This window comes from Monodon monoceros, unplaced genomic scaffold (genome assembly GCF_005190385.1).
Source record: "Monodon monoceros isolate NGI ecotype Baffin Bay Population unplaced genomic scaffold, NGI_Narwhal_1 Super_Scaffold_6, whole genome shotgun sequence".
In the NCBI taxonomy this organism is placed as follows: Eukaryota; Metazoa; Chordata; class Mammalia; order Artiodactyla; family Monodontidae; genus Monodon; species Monodon monoceros.
This window is the reverse complement of record NW_021703783.1, coordinates 22,301,317-22,322,188: the sequence shown is the minus strand read 5'-3', so window position 1 is coordinate 22,322,188 and position 20,872 is coordinate 22,301,317. Positions and strand designations below refer to the sequence as shown.

General features: G+C 42.7%; 2 protein-coding genes across 8 annotated transcripts in view; one reads left to right on the top strand and one right to left on the bottom strand.

Annotated features, from left to right (window-relative positions):
• KLHL42 (kelch like family member 42) overlaps positions 1 to 7,926 on the bottom strand; it is a 16,180-nt gene extending 8,254 nt beyond the window's left edge. Inside the window, exon 1 of the mRNA XM_029206177.1 lies at positions 6,937 to 7,926. Within this exon, the coding sequence (XP_029062010.1) occupies positions 6,937 to 7,808 (872 nt within the window). The 5' untranslated portion in view covers positions 7,809 to 7,926. The remainder of the gene's footprint in view (positions 1 to 6,936) is intronic.
• Positions 6,944 to 20,872, top strand: MANSC4 (MANSC domain containing 4). Of its 7 annotated transcripts, none has more exons than XM_029206181.1 (6): positions 6,944 to 7,046; positions 12,058 to 12,112; positions 13,398 to 13,946; positions 15,970 to 16,029; positions 16,673 to 16,807; positions 19,227 to 20,872. In XM_029206181.1, the coding sequence occupies exons 3-6, from the start codon at positions 13,718 to 13,720 to the stop codon at positions 19,898 to 19,900; spliced, it is 1,098 nt and encodes a 365-aa protein (XP_029062014.1). In that variant the 5' UTR covers positions 6,944 to 7,046; positions 12,058 to 12,112; positions 13,398 to 13,717; the 3' UTR covers positions 19,901 to 20,872. The 7 variants fall into 7 exon arrangements, with proteins under 7 accessions (XP_029062014.1, XP_029062016.1, XP_029062012.1 ...); XM_029206183.1 differs by lacking the exon at positions 6,944 to 7,046 and adding an exon at positions 8,065 to 8,570; XM_029206179.1 differs by lacking the exon at positions 6,944 to 7,046 and adding an exon at positions 8,065 to 8,665.

Here is a 20,872-nt window from a genome sequence, read left to right as displayed (position 1 = left end):
GCCACCAGGGAACTCCCTACAGTGTTTTCTTAATATTGATCCCTGACATACTCCATTCAGGAGGCAAAAAGAATTTTAAATCAAATAACGATTTGTTGTAGCTACACACTTGACTTACAGTAAATAGAAATGAAAGCGAGAAAACTGAGATGACGATCTAATTTCTACTTCACTTAGAAGAAATAAAAAGCTTTTGAAATCCTTAAAAGCTGAGTAACACGAACCAAGCCAACCACCAGCACACAGGTATCAAAGACTAACAAGAGCTATTGTAACCGTCGGAAGGGCAGGATGATTCGAGGTCTGAGTGGCTTAAAGTGCGGGCCCGTGATATGCGCAAGTTAATGAGACTCACTGAGCCTCAGTCTCCCCTTCGGGAAAATGGGGCCAATAATAATGCCCGTCTCAGAGAGCAGGACATGGGGAGGACATCTAAAGTAGTGACCACGACATGCAGCCCTGAGTGACAGCTCAAGACATGTAAACCACTGTGAGGATTTGTTGCTTAGAAAAGTTGTTACCATTAGGGTAAGACTTAGAATAAAAGGCAAGCTCCTTTCCCTAGCCCTTTCTCCGGCTCTCCGGGGAGGACTGTGCAGCCTGTGGACCATCAGGGCCTTTTGTCTCCTCTTTCCCCTCTGCCACTTCCCCCAAGCATTACCCTCCCCTAGGGACCAGGGAGGGGAGAAGGGAAGGTTAGGAGACAGAAAAAGTCATGGTTGGGCCTCCCTGGTGGCGCAGTGGTTGAGAGTCCGCCGGCCGATGAAGGGGACAGGGGTTCGTGCCCCGGTCCGGGAAGATTCCCACATGCCGCGGAGCGGCTGGGGCCGTGAGCCACGGCCGCTGAGCCTGCGCGTCCTGAGCCTGTGCTCCGCAACGGGAGAGGCCGCGACAGTGAGAGGCCCGCGTACCGCAACAAAAGAAGTCATGGTTGCTCCCTACTACCTACCACCTCTGAGCAAACCTAATGCACAAAGCAGTTTAAACTGCTGGCCAAAATTATACTGGGGGGAGGTGAATAGACATATAGTTTACTTCATACTATCCTTGTGCTCCACTGCAATTAACCACAGAGGACAAAATCTCTCGAAGGTTTCATGCCTCTAGAAATGCTCTAAAATACTAAACTTTGGCTCAGAGGAAAGGGGACAGTCAAAGCTGACAACTGTAATTCCTTCTCTGCCGGGAGACTTGTTTGTTAGGTTTCTCTCCCAACGTTGCTGTGTTCACACACAGAACAGGATGGCACAACACGACTCCGATTTCAGAGCAAGGGTGCAAGGCAACAGAAGATATTAGAGATAACTCTAGAAATACAGAAAATAATGAACTGATGGCTGCAACAGTGCCAGTTCCTGCAAGTTATTGCTAATTAAAGTGAGGAAGGGAAGCAAGCAACTCCGTGGGCACACAAGCCTTTACACGTAAAAAGTTATGTCCTGACAACGCCTGAGATCAAATTCACGTTCAGACCACCGGGCAGTGTTGTGTACTTGAACTTCAAAGCAGCCTCTCCAACAGTGCTGTGTACTCACACTGCTGTTTTCAAGTAGTGAGCACAGCACTAAACGTTTCTTTGTGTTTTTTGTTTGTTTTTGTTTTTGCACCATTTTCTCCAGGGTGCAAAGGGCTTTATAAAATCTCCCAGTCCCAGAGTTCCCGCCTATCTCTTGTTATTTAAGATTCTGGGATCACTGCACACTGTTCAGTCCCTGGGGAAAGCGGGTTGCTCTGCCTTTGACCCCTTTGTCAACCATCCGAATACATCGCAAAGGCAGTGAATCGAGGTAGATGTGAAATGCTGTGTAACCAGAGGCCTAAAGGTGCCCTTTGTACTCAAGGTTCTAAGTTTCCTCCACTGTTTTCGGAACCTGTGTTGAACGCATTATCCAGGGATAATCCCACTCTAGGTTTCATTTTTATTTGTCTCATCATCCAAACTCAACTATAAACTCCTTCTGGGCAGGAGCCATATCACCTTTGTTGTTTATTCCAATAGTGACTAGAATAATGCTGGCACAGAGGCTGAGGTGAGGCTGAGGCACACACAATGAAATTCTGAAAAGCAATGCAGTAGCATGAAATATCTGTGCTCCACTCCTTGGAAGAAAATCATTTTTAAAAGGAAAAGTTAAAGGTCTGCATGAAGATGGTCACTGTCAGTCATTAAGCCAAAACTTATAAACTCTCTAAACGATTATATCTAGTCAACGGATATTTACATTTCGGTTACTCTACTTTTTACACACCTTGAGCAATTTACTTTCTGTGCCTCGGTCTCTGCCTCTGTAAAATGGGAACCTGCCTAATATAATCCTTGTGAAGAATAAGTGAGAGGATACATGCAAAGCAGTAGGAACAGTACCTAGTACAGAGTAAATGCTTAATTAAATGTTACTATTATTTTTCAGCTATTCTAAATAACTATAATGACTTACAAGATAAAAATATTCACTGTAATGTTACATTTTAAAAGAACAAAACGTATATATATATATACGTGTTCACTTTTATTACAATAATGTAAAATATATTCCACGATTCAAAAAAGCCAAGTATTTTTAAGCATCCATTATTTATTGGACACCATGTTAGCAGTATGAATATACATAAGCATTGAATAAGCAATAGGCCCCAATTGGAAGGGAGAGAAACAAACATAAACAGAAGATTTCAATTCAAGGTGAGGAGTGTGCTAGAAAAGCATGAAGTTTGATCCTTTAGCCCAACTGAGGGTTCAGGAAGGGACTCCTGGTTGAGACCATGTCAGATCTGAGTCAAAGTATGAAGGAGATAAAGAAGGGTACAAATTCCGATATGGAACCCAATTTAAAAAAATATAATGAAAAAAAAGTGGAAGGATAAAAAAAGAACAATAATAACTAGAAAATACCTAAGAATAATTCTAACAAAAAGTACACAGACCATGCAAAGGTAATAAAAGAAACCTTTTCTGAAGGACCAAAAGACCCAAATAAATACATGGAAAAGCAAGCCATCTTTCCAGCTACAAAGTATCAGAAATCTGTGAATCCTCCTCCAGATTAACCTATGATACAATGTAATTCCAGTCAAAATTCCACCAGGACTTGACAAGGCGATTCTAAAGTATATCTGAAGGAGAAAATGTATGAAGAATAACCAAGAGAATTAAGATAAAACAAAACAGAACAAATGGGTGTCTGTTCTACCAAACAAGATTCCCAAGCGATAAAAATTTTAAAATGTGTCATAGGTAGAGGAATGGCCAATCTACCAGTTTGAAAACAGGAAAATTAGCATAGGATAATTGATTTGGCAAATCACAGTGAAGAATTAAGGCTATTGGGACATTCAGAGAACATGTTATAACCTTATAGTATGCCTTATATGGAAATAAATCCCAAGCAGATTCAGATGTCAAGGTAAAGTGGCAAAACTATAAAAGTAATAGAGCACGAGACAGATGAGTATTTAGTCTTGGCTTGTAGAAGCCTTTCATATGCAAGATAAAAAGCTCACAGGACCCACATGACCAATCTGACTACAAAATATTTAACATCTCTTCCTATTAGAATACCCTATAAACCTGAAGTCCAAAACTGGACGCTCACAAGGCCAGTTGTGGCCTACACTTTGTTTTGTCTACAAGGTTTGTGTTGTTGTTGACTTGTTTGCTTTTTAAATGGAGTCAGTTGCCAACATTTAAAAATCAGGATATCCAGGGGCTTCCCTGGTGGCGCAGTGGTTGAGAATCTGCCTGCTAATGCAGGGGACACGGGTTCGAGCCCTGGTCTGGGAGGATCCCACATGGTGCGGAGCAACTAGGCCCGTGAGCCACAACTACTGAGCCTGCGCGTCTGGAGCCTGTGCTCCGCAATAAGAGAGGCCGCAATAGTGAGAGGCCCGCGCACCGCGATGAAGAGTGGCCCCCGCTTGCCACAACTAGAGAAAACCCTCGCACAGAAACGAAGACGCAACACAGCAAAATTAAATAAATTAATAAACTCCTACCCCCAACATCTAAAAAAAAAAAATCAGGATATCTGGATGTCTGGTAACACCATTCCTCACGCCTTTGCGGCAGTAACCAGCTGTGGCCAAGAGGTGGAGCCCTCTTGCGGTGGGTCAGTAGCTCTCTGGTTCATCATAACTGTCACCCACCCCTCTACTCACTGACTTTACCTGCCTGGTCACTTAAGGCATTTCACTTTTGAGCCTTCTGATAAAGTAACAGCAGGGGAAAAACATGTGCAACATTACCTAAGAGACGAGAGACTAATATCTATATACGTGAAGAGAACTTCTAAAATGAATACGAAAAAGATAAGCCAATTTTTTAAAAACCGGCAAAGGCCATTTATAAAAGATATACAAATGGCAAATAAACATATGAAACAAACAATCTCTCTTCCAAGCAGAGGCATTCACACCAGTGTTTTTTGCCTACTAGATTGGTAAAAATTTTTAAATGATGATAATGTCTTATCTTGGCAAGAGTATAGGGAACTGGCAAGCTCAAACACTGCTGACAGGAGAGGAAACTAGAACAATTCTTTGATGGACGATTTGGCAGGAGCTACCAAAATTTTAAATGCATGTAAGCTTTGCCCCACCTATCCAGGGATTCTAGGCATTTGCCATACAGAACTAACTCACACATGCCTACTAAGCTAGGCACACGTATACCAAGATGTTCAACATGGCACTGTTTATTAATGGCAAATGGAAACGACCTAAATGCTCATGAATAAGGGAAGAACTAACTACAGTTCTGTGCATCCATAGGCTGGAACACTGCACAGCCATTAACAAGAGTGAGGTGGATCTACATTTGCTGATATAGACAAGACTCTCAGAGTGGAAATATCAAGGGCCATAATAATCAGCATAAGCTAATCAATTTTAGAGTAAAAATATGTATAAGATGCACAGACACCCCAACATGTACATACATATATGTATACATTTTTCCCTGTTAACCACTATCACCATATTTATAAATATACCTTTATAATGTATAAATATAAATGTTTATATACTTACATAACTATAACATGTCTACAGATACACATATTTTTTTACTCCGTGTTTTTTCATGTCATTTACAATTTTTCTAAGCATGTATTCATGCATTACTCAAATACTTTTTTTTTCCCCCTAAAGAGGACAGTAAGGGCATTCCTGGGGGCGGGGGGAAAGGACTACCAAGGATTTGTGGAGAAAAGAGAATCCCATGAGGTGCCGTGTTAGAGTTCTGGAGCTAGGGGTGGCGTGTTGAGCACCAGATGTACAGCAGGAGACACATGTGTAGAGGTGACAACCTGCTGGGCCTTGTACCCCTAATCTGAGCACCGCCCATCACCACTGCATGTTCCTTTGTTGCTTCAACTAAAGCTCTTAGAATATGTTTAAAAATAACACTCTGATATCAAATTTTGAATATATCATCACAATGGTGTAAATAATGCACTAAAGAAGGGCTGCAAGGGGCTTCCCTGGTGGCGCAGTGGTTGAGAGTCCGCCTGCCGATGCAGGGAACGCGGGTTCGTGCCCCGGTCCGGGAAGATCCCACATGCCACAGAGCGGCTGGGCCCGTGAGCCATGGCCGCTGAGCCTGCGCGTCCGGAGCCTGTGCTCCGCAACGGGAGAGGCCACAACAGTGACAGGCCCGCGTACCGCAAAAAAAAAAAAAGAAGGGCTGGAAGAAAATACGTCAACCTGTAGATGGTTATCAGAGGGAGTGGGAGTGATAGTCTTTTTGCTTCTTCATTCTTTGACATTTTCCCAGTTTTCTAGCATAACTATGTATTTTTTATCATCAGAAGAAAACTTTCCAAATTGAATTTTATATTATAGTAGAAATAACACCAGTGGACCCCTCCCCCCCTTAGGCTGGTGGCGGGGAACCTTGAGTCAAGTAAATATGTGTAATGACCTTCCCATTCCTGTTAAGAGTTTTTTGGGTTTGTTTTTTTTGCCTGGCTGTGAGTCCCCCAACTCCTCGTCCCACACTTCAGAGGAGGAACCATGGTGGGGCTTGAGATGGGTACAAGTGGACAAGAAGAAAAGGTATTCCTGTCCTTTCTTGGGTTACATTGACTCTTCTTCCCACTTCTGAATGGCTCTGGGCCATCTTGGGCCCTACCATCTTTTTTTCCCCTACCACTTCTTCCTATAATGCTCTTTGCTCTTATTTTCCAGTACTTTTCCTGGCTCTGTTCCCTCCTCCTCCCCGCAATCTCCTCCTTTTCTCTGCGTTTCTTCAAGTCACCCAAGTGCATGTTGGGAGGGATTTGCAGAATGGGAAGGGAGAAGGCTGGCGTGGATGGTAATGTTCTAATTCTGCAGGTGACCAATGCCAGGCTCAAGTCTTGGGTCCATAATGAAGACTGTCTGGGAAAAAAAGTGATATGCAAAAGAGAGGACAAAAAGTAAGAAAGGTAATCCTGTATAGCTAATATTAACACAAGTCCAATGATTATTTTCCGATCATAGCCTGGTGCCTCAGTGCGGAAAGCTTCAAAGTCATTAACAACAAGATCCTCCAAAGTCAGTGTTACAGGTTACTGCCCGTGTGTCATTATAATCACGATTAGTTCCTAAAAAACAAAAAAAGGTAAAAATACAAGCAAAATTAAAGAGAGCTTTCTTTGAAAGTATCCTTCTAGGAAACCACAGACATCTTTTTTTTCACTGAGACGCCAAAAAGAGGCAATTTGTCTAACGGCGCAATACCTGCAAGGAAACTACTCAGCTAGTTGACCTCACTAGGGCCTCTGCTTCCTATCAAGTTCTTAGTCCATCGGGAACTTTGCCAGAGTCAAGGCCAGCAACACTCCCGAGGATGTCATTCCCACCTCAGCACAACCTCCTGTGACTGCCCAGTAAACACGCGGGAACGGAGTCCCGAACAGGTGGATGCATGGGAAAGCAGCAGAGCGGCTGGGTGCTTACCTCTTCTGGTTCATGGAGGCCACCTGGAGCCACTCGTTGGTGCTGGGGTTATAGGAATGCGCCGCGGAGATCTCCTGGCTGGTGATCCTGTAGCCGCCCACGATAAAGAGGTAGTTGTCCAGGATGGCGGACCCGTAGCCCCTGACATTCACCAGGTCAGGAGGAAGGTTGTTGGCCAGCGGGAACCAGCGCTCAGTCATCTCCTCGTACCTGAGCATGGACGGGGGCTCCCCTTGGTAGGGGTGAGGGGCCAGGGGTCCCCCCAGGAAATCCCCCAACGCCACGAGGACAGGAGTCCCTGTCATCCGGGCCTCTCTCAGCCTCTGCTTCAGGCTGACATCCCCGGGGGCTTGAGGAGAAGAGCCCAGGAGGTGGAACTGGGGCTTGCACAGCACTTCGTGAAAGTGGACGGCCATGAAGCGCAGGCAGGCCTCCTGCAGGTCGGGCAGCCCGTACACCTGCGCCAGGCGGTACAGCTCCAGGCAGTTGGTGAGCCGCACCTGGGACAGCAGCAGCTGCAGCAGGGACGTGACCTGCAGGAACGAGGCGGCCTCCACCAGCTCGGACAGCAGACTCACCTCGTCCATGTCCTCCTCCTCCTCCCCGACACCGCCCGGCTCCCCGCGCCGGCCCAGGAGCCAGCCTTCGCGGGCGCCGCCGGCGTTGATAAAGTCCAGCACCAGGCGCAGGCCTGGGGCGCTGAGGCCGCGCAGCTGCTGCACCTCGGGGCCGCCGGCCTCCGGCCTCCGGGCCTCGCGCATGCCGGAGCGGTAGAGGGCGCGGAAGTAGTCGCTCTGCTCGATGAGCTTCCTCTTGCTCACCGGGTAGCAGCGGTCCTCCAGGCGGATCTGCACCATCTCCTCCGCCGACATGGCCGGGGGCCCGGGGGCGGCCGGGGCTCCAGCCAGCTCTGAGCGCCCGCCTCCCGCCCCCGCTCGCTCGCCGGGTTCCGGGGCGGCCGCCGAGCGCGGGCGCCGGGAGGAGGCGGCAGAGGCGGAGGCGGCGGCGACGCAGGGCCGCCCGCGCCCGCCCGCGCCCGCCCCCGCCCAGCCTCTCCGGGCCGAGACGGCCCCTCCTCCCGGTCCCGGGGGCGGTGGCTCGGCCTCGCCCCCCGTGGACCGGCGGCCCAGCCCCTCTGGCCTCCGTCCGCGCCAAAAAAGGCCCGGGCGGCGATAGCTCCCCACTCGGGTCGTCCCGGGCCGTCGGCCGGGAAGGGATCCCAGCCCCCCAGCAGGCAGCCTCCTCCCACGCCTGGCTTCTCACTTCCGACCGCAGGACCCCCGCCGCCCGGCTCCGGCTTTCGCGGAGGGTAGCAGGTGGCAGGCCTCGGCGGCGGGCCTCGGGAAGGCGCGTCCCCGCGGCCGCCCCCGCGCGCCGGGCGCCGAGACCCTACCGCCCGCCGGATCTGCAGCTAGGCTCCGGGCGCGCGGGAGGCGGGATGAAGCCGGTTGCCTTTTCTTCCAAGGCGCCTTACCAGCGGGAAGGGATAAGGAAAAGAAACGGGCGTGGGAGGAAAGGGATGAAATAAGTCGGGGTCCGGGAGTCAAAAAGACATCATATCGGGGATCGCCAGTCCTGTCGAGTCCGGCATCGTGTCCCGGGGGGGCCGAGGCACACGGGCCGTCTCTGAGCGTGTAGGTGGCACCTCAAGCTGATTCTTCGGAATGGTCATCGCGTAGGAGCCATCTTGCAGGAAGAAGGGCCAGCCAGATGGTAGCAGGTTCTGCAGGTCTCGGCGCACGGGGTGCCCCCGATAGAAAGGGCTGGGAAGCAGAGGAGCTTGTATTTGCTGCTGGGGCCTGTTCTCTTTATGCTATTAAAAGAAAGAAGTACAACTCTAACTAAATAAAGTTAGATCATGTGCCTTTTAAATATTTTCTAACAGCCATTGCATTCCCAATTTGTTTGGTTGGACTAGCCATCACGGAATGTTACCTCTGGGCAAAAGGTCTGGCAGCCTTTACGCATATTTGCCTGCAGAGGTGGCTTTTCTCGCCACCCTCTTACCCCTCCCTTACCCCTGCCCCTGCAGTCTGAGGACTTCATAAGGAAGGATACTTCTTCCCCATCTTCTTACACCGAACATTGCAAATAGAAACCTCACGCCAAATAATAAGGATCTTGTGCTGCTCATGAGCTATGAATTAATCCTCAAAAGGGAGAGTAGGCGGTAATAGGTTACCTTTGAGTAGAAGAAGGGATAGTATTGGGAGGGAGCACTGTGTGTGTGTGTGTGTGTTCACCCTTATCTTAACCAAAAACCGCTTGGAAACTTTCTCAGACCAGAGACTGAGAACCAAATAGTAGTCCTCTACTTGGGGAGAGAATATGTATTGGGACTTTTTTTTTTTTTTTAACAAGTTTTAGCTTTCTTCATGAATGACAAGTTGTTAAATAGTAACTTCTTCATAAGTACATTGCCCGGTATTTTAAACAAAAGATACCTCCTACAAAGCTAATTAACATTTTATGTTAGGAAGGGGAAGGGTTAAAAAACAGAGAAGAAAGTCATGTCCTAAAACATGAAATTCTTTCAACACATTGTTCGGTCACATTTGCACTTCTTTCTGTGTAACTAACAGCTTCACAGTGAGGTGTTGTCATCCCTTATTTTCTTTATAATACACCATGAACAAGTAACTAAAATTTTGAAGACATAGAAAAAAATTCTAGTAGATTCTGGCCTCCCTGGGAAAAGTGAAGGAAACAAAGATGGACCTATGACTTGCCTCTTTCAAGATATTTTCTTGGATCCTGGGAAAAACGTCTAGCTTTCACCTTGTTTCACCTGGCCTTTAAATCCTTACTGATAAAATTCAGTTCTCACCTGGCCCTTTCACACTTTTGTTCTCAATGAGCATGTAGTGGAGACATCTAAGGTTCTTTGGGGGTAGGTGGTCATGAATTTAGCATCCTCTAATGTTCCATGTCCAGCATTAGGCATTTAGCTGGGGAAATTTTGCTGGAAGTTGCCCCCTGTGTCAGAGTCTTGGACCTGGGATTTATTTGTCTCTCCATCAGCAACAGTGCCAGATTCAGTGGGGCAGCAAAGAACAGGCTCTTAGTCTCTCCTCGGTCTCTTTAGAATCTTTCACCAGTGGATGCTTTTGTTTCCCAGCCATCATAGATATGCCTCAGACTGGTATTTTCTTGCTTTTTAAAAACAGACCAAAAAAAAAAAAAAAAAATCATGTGCATTAGAAAGGCAATTCACGGACAGTAATATTATCGGAGCAGATCTTGGGCAGGTAATCTGGGGTGTCAGCTTGATAGTACCAGGCACTGATCCTGTAAGCTTTTTGGCCCCTGACATAAGGTCATTTAGAATTGAAAGCCTCTTAAAGATCAAGTCATTTTAATAACTCACAAAGTAAGTTTTCTGTTAAGCTAGAAATGCAACGTCAAAGCAAGATAAACTTTATTTACAAAAGACCTAAAATTATTTTTAAGCTTCATGAAAATGTTGCTTGTCTATAGCTGGAGGTATACTTTTATAGTTATCCACTGATTAATGAATAATAAAGAGTGGCCTTTGTGGCACCATGATTCACTTCAAACACATCATGATCTGTTTTACAAAAGCCTAAAGTAATGGTCTAATGGTCAAACACAGAGTTAGGCTATTTCTGCAAGAATCTTTATGGAAGGTATACCTTTTGACCTAGAATGGAAAAAAATCAAAGTACAAGATGTTTGTCACAGTGTTGCTTTGAATAATAAAAAAATTGAAAAACAATGTATAATGTTAGGAGTAGCTAACATTTATTGAAAGTTTATTACATGTTGTAAATGCTCTCCGTAGATTATAATCTGTTTTAATACTCTTTTACAGCTAAGGCTCAGAGTAAATTTTGGTACATGGGTAGAATGAAATACCATAGAGCTATTACAATTTTAGATGTAGAGCTTTCTTGAGAGACACTGAACATGTAATTTTACACTGAATTTTTAAAAAACAGTTTCTGAAACAGTGTGAATCCATTTTTGTAAAATTGTATATAAGTATCTATTTTTTGAATGGAGATGTCTGGAAGGATGTTTACCAAAATGTTAACATTGTAAGATCTTGGATGGTATTATATCTTATTGTACTGTTCGGTATGGTTTGGGTTTTTTAAGTGAATGCATGTCAATTTAATAGTTAATTCCAATTTCTCAGGCCCCATTTTACAAAATGATTTCCACCAATTTTATGAACTGATGAAATGAAAATGTTAAGTAAATACTACAATTAGCATCTTTAAAACAAGGATGACATATTGACTTTTTTTTAATCTTTTGAATTTAGGAAACCTATGCTATTACTTCACTACCACTTAAAAATTGTTTATCTCTATTTTTTAGTACCTCCAATACTTCTAAATCAACTTTGTTTCTTTTTTGTTTTTTTAATAAGCAAAACTGAAATATCTTGCTTTCATTAAAGCATAGGGGGCAATTTAAATGAGTTTAAAGTAGCACAGTTCTTAAAATGATTCTATTTAATTCAGGCTGAGCATTTCATGTACGCAAAACTTTCACTTATTTCAGTCACCTATTTCAGTGTTTTCCAAACATCTTAGGAAATCACCTGAGACACTTTTTATAAAAATAAGAATTCTGGTTCCCACACCAGAGCTACTGAATCAGGCTCATGCGGGGATGTTTCTGCTCCACATCTCAGTTGGTTGAAGTTTCCTCCCTCTGTCCCTGCTGTTCAGTTTTTAAACTCTCCTTTTCAAAATACCCAGCTCCAAGAAGTTACCTGTTTCCAGACTCAATGTTTATCAATCACCCCAAAATTTATTTTAAAAATTTTAGAGCCTGCTTTTACATTGGAACTTGTAGATTCTTTAAAATGCAACTTTGGTCTCCCCTTGAACATCATCTGACAGCAAAAGGATTAAACAACTGTGGATTGTTCCATTATCCCTGCAGGGAACATGAGAACTTCAAGGAATTATATATCACAGGAAAGAAACCACATTTAATGCGACTGAAAGATGTGGAGGTTAGAAGGTTAGAAAGTTGACTTTCCGGTTTATGTCCCCAGGGCATGAACTAATCAAAATAGCTATGGAACCTCATGGTAAAACAGGGAGTACTCTTTTGTTCCTCATCTGTCTCCTGTTTTGCCTTTAGGAAACCTCTCTTCCCTCTTTCCTCGGAACAGATGAAACAGTCAGATTGCTTGCAGGTAAGCAACTGAAACTTGCTTTCTAAGAGAAGTTCATTAGAATAAAATATTTTTAATTTTTAGTGCATTTTATGTGGCTTATGGAAGGTTAGGTGTTAGTCCATGATACAATTTTTGCTCAGAAGAAAGTGAAATTTTTTTAAAGTTATTCTGTCTTTTGACTGTCATCCTCTTTATTATCAATCGTTAATACTATGCTTCTAAAAATCAAAAGATATGATTATTAAACTTATTAGTAGACAGGTGAAGAGATGAAAGTTCAAAGAATGTTAACATTATTGTGTCAAGTGAGTGAGTGTGCAGAAAAGTATAAGAGAAACAGATCACAAGAGAGAAAAAGTTTCTTTTTTTTTTTTTAAAAGAGCAGTATGGTACCTTATGCCCCAAACTAATTACCACTAATGCTTTGTATAAAAATGGATACAAAAAAGCAACAGTTCCATGCTTTGAACTAATTTCATCTTGGAATGTATGGGATGTGGAACACACAGTCTTCACAAAGGAAGCCATTTTCTTTAATGTTTTTTTCAAATGTTTTGGCATTGCAGTGGAAGTAACTTTATTAAAATGTAGAAATTTTAAACTATTTCCCTAATGCGCATTTCTTGTAACTACATCTGCTTCAGAGATGCCTTTATGTTTGTGCTTCCCAAAGACTTCTTTGTAACTTGAAAACATAAATATCAGAAAACAGATTAGGCAACCCCCAGTTTGAACTTCATCACAATTTTCAATTATGCTTTTTAATCTTGATTGAACAAAATACACTTTAATGGGTGTTGTGCTCCATCTACATTATAAGGATATTCTTTTGGCTGGATCTTTAATCTTCTTTTTAAAAAGCTTGTGGCTGGCCTTTGCAAAAAAAATGCCTGGCACCAAGAAGTGACCAGGATTCATATTCAGTGTTTTCAAAATCACTGCAAAATTTAAATTTTTTATTTCATTTTGTTTTCATTTACTTTTGATTTTTTTTTTTTTTTTTTTGGTGAAAACAAAGAATTTAAACCCATGCTCAAACTAGTTTTCTAGTGAACCTGAATTAGAACTTCAAATCAAAGAAAATAAGATAATTGAAAAAAAAAACCCTGCAGTCACAAGTTTCTTAAAAAACTTTATAGAAGTGTCCTGACAAAATGATGTCTTGTTTCTGGTGAAATGGATCCTTCCTTTATCTGACATCAAGTGACTAAACTATTGTTTTCCTCAGAAACACTCTTGGCTAGGATTTCAACTTGCCTTTATATTTACTTAGTAAAAGGTGTCTGTGACTTCACTTTCACAGAAAGAATAAAAGCAGAGAAAAGAATCTACGTCTTCCAAAGGCTAAAGGACAGAGTATTGAAATGGCCTGGAAAGTGTTCAGCATTAACAGCAGCAAGTCAAATGTTCACCTGGGGTGCAACTGGGAAGAAACAAAAGAAAAATCAACGTGCAGTCAAAGAGCCGCTTCATTTTTCTAGAAAGTGACCCTTCACAGAGTTCCAAGGGAGCCTTCTCCCTTAGCAACAGCCCTGAAGTTCCAGAAACCATTCTAAACCCTGATGGTCAGCTTCAGTGTCTGTCTGGTCATCAGACTTATTGCCGAGTCTTCATCCCAGGGAAATGCATGTGGTGGTCGTGGCAGCAGACGTGATTTTGCTCTTAAGCATGGGGTGGACCTCAGACTCTCTCTGCTCACCCACTGTGTTTTACAGAGACTGCTGGATCCGACGCTTCCCAGGTCTCCTAATTGACCTGGAGGAGTCTCAGAAGCTGGGGGCCCAGTTCTTGAAGTATTATTCCGAAAGCACTGGTCAGAAGTGCAGTCGGAGCTGCTGTCTTAGGAAGGATGGTAAGTGTCGATGATAGACCTGAGCAAAAATCAGGGGAAACATCCAAAATGAGGACCTAAGAAAGGACCCTTAGGCAGAGGGTGCAGTGAACAGTTGATGGGGACTAGAGAAGATGCCCTGGGATGAGGCAGTGGGCAGAGGGGGAGAGACACTGAGACTGATTTTGCAGCTCGGGCCAGTGCAGGCTCCATTTACAAATCTAGTAATGACCCGGGAGGCTATGAACCTACAGGTAACAGAGAACCTCTTCTCTTCACTAAAGTGCTCAATGAAAATATTGCCTTGAGGTCTGGCTAACAATATTTCTATAGCCCAGAACATAGCATAAATGATTTCAAAACTATTTCCTTTTCAAGGTTCTTTTGGTGATATTGGTATCGTATCACACTTTTGAAATTGCTTGCTTGGGTTGACCAAGTGTGGGGATGTACTGAACAGGAATTTAGATTGTGATTCATGTTTTGAAAGAAACAGGGAAATATATGTCAACTAGAAAAAGAGGAAAGGAGGGAGAGAGAGAGAGAGAGAGCACGAAAGAGAGAGAGAGAATGAGAGAGAGAGAAAGTTAGTTTTCAAAATATCCTAACAGAATTTTTTTTTTTTTTGGTCTGAAATCTGGATTCAGGGTTAAATATCATTCATATAATATAATCAAGGCCTATAACTAGTAAAACATTTCATTGTTGCAGAATTTCAAGTTACATTTGATTAAAGACTTCATTTATTTTTCATTTTTCCAAGATTTGAAAGCGACTTGGAAAGAAACAACAAAAGGAACACAGCACTTTAAAATAATTCTCTTGTTGTTCCACATTTTCTTCCCGTGATTTCTTACCGACATTAATTGCCAATGCCTCCTATCCAATTATCCATGTAAGATTTCTGGGATGCAAATTGGAGCTCCTTGGAGAGTCTAAACCGACTGTCAAGAGACCACAGTGTGAGAAGTTGTCACAGGCTTAGCCCTCAAAAGTTAATCAGGCACAGAAGACAGCAATTAATTTATTAAAGGGAAATTTTGGAAAAGGTAGCAAATCTAGATATTCTGCTTTCAGATGCTTATAACCCCAGAAGCCTTCACTGAGAGGAGATGAGGGAGGGGTGATACCTTTTCAGCATTTTCCCGTGGCATGAATTTACCTGACTCTCCACACCAGGGAAGCTGTGGCCTCTGGACTTCCGGGGATACTAAAAGCATCCAGTAGAATTCCAGGATTTTAGAGCCTCTGTGGCTTCCAAGTTGTGGCTTTCTTTCTCCAGAAGAAGAAAAGGCATGAACACACATCCCTGTTTTTACCTAGAAGCCAGAACTTTAAAATGCACAATCCTGCAATAGCTAACCTACTCAGAACTGGGACTCTGAAATATGCATGAAGAATGTAAAAGATCTTGAAAAATTGCTCCCTACAGCATCCACTACTTTATCAGAAATTTAGGTGTCTAAATTTGAATATTCTTTCTTCCTTTTCCTTAAACTTTACAGCACAGTCCTCAGGGAATGTATTTGTAATCTATAATGTATTAGCAATGTATTATTAATTGACTTTTGTCCTATTCTGTCTCCTTCTGGAAAAATAAGAGTGTAGAAACACGGGGTGTCCCAGAAGTAATAGGGGAGACGTAACCCCCGCAGTTAACCTTACACAGAAGCAGAGCAGGTTCTGCCAGCAATTCCACAGCAGCTGTAGGCACACTCAGAGGTCTGGTAATCGTACACTCTCCCTCCGTAATCTCATTTTATTAAAGAAGCTGATACCTTTGGGCCAATGAATATTTCCCATCACATGGTTCCTACTACACTACAGCAGGAGGAAAATCTGTGCTGCACTTAAAGGAGGACAGACTGAAGATTTGCATTCAACAAATCTGACCTTCCAGAAATAACACGGTATCTTTTATGGAGCAAATCTACTTAGAAAAGGGGAGCCGGCAAGAGCAAGTGATGAGCCCCTCCCCACTAGAATCCCAAATGCTAACCACCTTGTCTGTCTACTCCCTTCCTCTCTGAATGACACCGATCAGCTTTTCACCGGACGTGGCTTTGCAGCATGGGGCTAGCACACACCTGCAGTCGGGGTCGAGGTAATGTTCACCCAGCCTGCTGCCTTTATGCCACCTGGGCCTCTCCCAACAACACGGGTCATTACCGTTTTTGCCCTTCCTATCACTCCCCCTTCTGTTACAGGCTTTGTCTATTTTTTTCCCTCTTTCTCTCTGTTCAACTTCAGTGCCTTAGTATTCTGAGAGGGTATTGCATCTAGAAATCTGATCTATATAAATCCCCAGAGGTTTTTGTAGCCAATTGGATTTTCCTGAACATAAAATACTGGGAAATGATTCCAGGTAATCTGTGTAGCATGGGATGTGTGAAAGATTACTGAGAATATTGGTAGCTATTTTCGTTTTTTTTTTTTTTACATCTTTACTAGAGTATAATTGCTTTACAATGGTGTGTTAGTTTCTGCTTTATAACAAAGTGAGTCAGTTATACATATACATATGTTACCATATCTCTTCCCTCTTGCAGCTATTTTTTTGAAGAGGCATTTTCCCATATTCACAGAAGCATTTGCGATAGTTCATAATGTTCTGTAAGATGTCTGAACATAGCCCTGCCACGTACTGTTAATCCAGTGCTCTTGAAAGAAATGTAAGCTACTCAGAGCTCATCAAGCTGCAGAAATCAAGACCATCTGCAGATGTACTTTGCCTGCTTCCTTTTCAGTTTCCTGTAACTTGGCTGTCTTCTTCCACGACCCTATTCATGGCGATGTCAACTGCCTCCATATTCACTGCCCAACCCTGGAGAGCTGCATATTGGAGCCCGGAACCAGCGCCATTTTATACAACATAACAGACGGTAATGATTTATGTCCTTTGTATGTATTTTGAAGAATGTCAGTAATATTTTAGTAGAGGCATGTAACCTAGAAATTGGTTGGCAGTAGCCATGTATGAATCTAAATCATTATTTCCCAGTGAAGTCTGTCTGGAAAAGTTTGGGGCTTCCAGGGCAGAAAACTAAAAGGAAGTTCCCATTCATTTAGCATGTTCAGCAAGGATGAGTTCATCCCAGATAACAAATCATATGTGGCTGAACAAGAGCATTGTATTTCATTTATTCCAAGAGCCTTCAGCAAGAACCAAAATAGGTATTTCTACTGTAGTGGTTAAGGATACCACTAGGAAATAAAGAAAATGCTAAATGTCAGTTTTGAGGTTCGCTGATGCTGTATACAAGGATTCTACAAAGATGGATGTCAGGGATGGGGAAATGCACTTAGAGCCACACATTAGCATAGCATTGGTCCCAAGATAACAACTGCATTTTCCTTTAGAAAAATACATATTTAAGTGTCCTTTCCCATGTATATAATCTCAGGGTACAAATCAGTAAACATCAAAGAATAGATTTTTGCCAACACGATACAAAGGAGGTGAATTTCTTGATCAGTCTGACTTATTGAACACATAATGCTCCATGCTGTGCTCCACACTGCAGGAGATTACAGCCATATCTCTGCCCTCGAGCTCCTTCTAATCTAGTTGATGCAACAAGTCTTACAATTAGTGTAAGACATAAAATTAAATACAAAAATGTGTGATACTGCCTCAAGTACAAAGGCTCAAAAGAAGGGGAGACTAAAGAAAGCTCAATTATTCAGAGGAGGCTTCATGGAAGACGCCAGGTAGAGGCAAGAAAAGGAGCTCCATATCACACCCCAGGAAAGCACAAACACTGGTGTGGCTCCAATAGGGGCACATTTGGGGCTGCAATGGAAATATGGGTAGGATAGGGTAGGCCAGGTAACAAAAGGACAGAGGAGAGTTTTGGTTTGACTTTGTCAGAAATATGGAACCAGCAAAGGTATTTCATGAGAAAGCACTATCATTAAAGTGATGTCTGGTTATCTTAGCCCAGGAAAATTATATGTAGGATGCAGATTAGAAAATGCAGTCAGGGTAATGTTATATCTGGACAAGGTGACTGTAGTTGCAATGAAGAGGAGGGATGGTTGCTAGCATATTGGGAAGGGCTTGGATAGCACTTAGTTGCTTTTTGGATAAAGAAGAAGAGAACTGAAGATTCAAAAATCCTGTTGCAGTGCAGAGTCCAGCACGGGTGACAGAAGAATGATGATGCCACTGAAAAAGACAAAGAGGCAGACCAGATGATGGTTTTGAGAATGCCAGCGGTGATGTGAGATGTTTAGCTGGGAACCTCCAGTAGAGCACAGGAGAACTGAGATCAGAGCTCAAGAAAGAGGAAAAAGTTGGGGATGTGGATTTCAGGGCCATCAATGTAGTGGTGACGGTTGATGAGGATAATCTTTTGGTGACCGGGGGTGGGAGGGTGGTTGGTATGGGATGACGAGAAATACAGCAGAAAACCAAGGACTAAAGACTAAAGATTATTGGACAATCAGTGAGGACCAAGGAGAGAACCAGCACAAAGGAAGGGAAAAGCGAGAGGCAGGCAGTCTGAGATAAAGTGCCAAAGGAATTTGGGGTCCAGGGAGTCACGGGAGAAGAATGCAAGGAGAGGTGGCCATCACTATCAAGAACAAGAGAGAAGCCAAAGCAATGAGATACAGTGATCAGGAAATAGGGAAAGTACTGATCACCCCAGAAGCAGAATTGGCAGAATAGTGAGGGTGGAAACAAAATGTCGGAAGGCACAAAACAAAGTCAGAAAGGAAAGGAAGGGAGTAGGTGGTGGTGTGTTGAGTGAGAGCACACTCAAGAGAGACTGAAAGGGAAACAGTGTGACAACTGTAAAGCTGTTGAGAGTTTTTGAAGCCAGAGGGAAAGGAGTTTTACAAGAAGAGAGAGGACCCTGAAGGCCCTCAGGCACTGGGAAGGGATGAGATTTAGGGCTCTGCTAATAATTCTGCATAGTTACACTTCTCAGGCCCCATTTTGTTTGACTTTAATTGTCATACATATCAAATGGTTACTGTTTCTGCAGCTCTTGCCCAATACTGCTATTGTTGCGCAAAAGCCCTGGCAGTTTTCTCCACGATGTGATGTAGCCAAGTGATGTAGCCAAGTTCGTTTGCAACAGAAAGTGTCTTAGAAAGTTAAGAAAAATTCAAACATGGCTAGTATGTTTCTAAGCCTTTCAGAAGTAGGCTGAAACTTGAAATTAGGTGGAACTTGAAATTAGCTTAGTTCAATAACTTATAGTGGCAAAATCCAAGACTTCTCCAAACTGTACTTTAAGGTCCTGTCTTCTAAATTAAAAATAAAATTTAAATGATGCCTTATTTTTATTTCAGGTGTAGATCCAGATTTGCTGGTTTTTGAACAATCACTGCCCACATATCTAAACACCCGTTATTCATCTAATATACGGGAGAGACTAAGGATTCTAAAAGCTATGTATTTAGATAAACAACAAACGACCATGATAAACCAAATGCTACCATCAGTAGAAGCTCCATCTTCAACCACATATCAAGATTTGTTTGCAACCACAAATAATACTAGGTATTCCAAGGAATTAACCACAGACTCTTGGGCAAGATTCATTTCTCTGAATGACTCCATTACCACAAACGTAAATATGGTGTCAGCCAGTACCAAGTTCATCAGCAATCCAGATAACAAGACTATTTCTCCTTTCTTTGTGCCGATAGACACAAAACTTTCTCATGTGCCTTTTCCATCCCAACTCAACAGTAGCAAACAAGTACTGAACAAAACCAAAGGGTACAACAGCAGAAACCGTACATCTGAGAATGAAGACACAACACCTGATGGGGCACCTGTGACTTCCAAGACATGGTTGGTTCCTGTGGTCCTCTGCACCTCTGTCACCTTCCTCTGCTGTTGTGTAGTCATCCTGGCATCTGGATGCTGTCGAAAGCACCAGGGCCAGTATAAACTAGGACAGAGAAAGTCAGGATCCAAGCAAATTAAAAAATGTACCATTCTGAAGGAGCGCTCTTAATGGTAAAAGATGTGAGCATTGTAAGCTTTTAAGAGTATCATTTGTAGTTTTCTGTAAGACGAGGGCAGTTTGGTTAAAAAAAATAAAAAGCACAGATACCCATTCTTACCAATCTCTAAAGAATGCCAATGTTTGATAAACATAATTGTCTTTTTATTTCCATTTTTTGAATAGTGTACCTTTTGCTGAAGTTCGAAAATTCTAATCTCTGCAGTTATTCAGCACCATGTAAGAGATAGTTTTAAGTGCTGTACATGTATTAACTTGTTGATTCCTTGAACTCTGTGAGATAAGTATACTACTGTTAACTATTAGACTGTTCTTATCACATTTTACAGATGAGGAAACTGAGGAAAGAGAGGCTAAGTATCTTGCCTAAAGTCACACAGCTAGTATGTAGCAAAGCCTGACTTAATAGGCAACATGGTTCAAAAGTCCACGTTCAAAATCACTGTTGGACTACAAGCCTCCATTTTCTCAATGAGTAGGGAAAAAAGATACAGGGAGGAAAACACCATAACATCGTATTTGGTTCCTGTCAAGGTCATATTATTGTCACATATTTTGATGAAATCTTTTAGTGGCTTGAGCAGAAAAGCACTATAAACGATTACAGTTACTAACCCATGAGCAAAAGTTTCCTGATTTTTATATAATTTTTTATGTTCAATTGATTAATCTTTCTCAATCTTAATCGATCAGCTTCTTTTTCAAAAACTGACATGCCTCTCAATAATTATGGCACTAAGATCTTTGAGTTTTCTGTTGACTTCTGTTGAATAAATCTTGGGAGTTGTTTAGTTTATGTCCCTCAGTTGTATAAGTTGTTTTCCCAGGTGCAAATATTAGCTCTAGGTATTTCAAGCTCTGTCCACTTACACCAGATTCACCCCTAAATCTTATACTCTGACTCTTAAGTGTAGAAAACTGTAATTCAAGTCTCTAATGATCTTAAACTTTAGGCCCTTAATC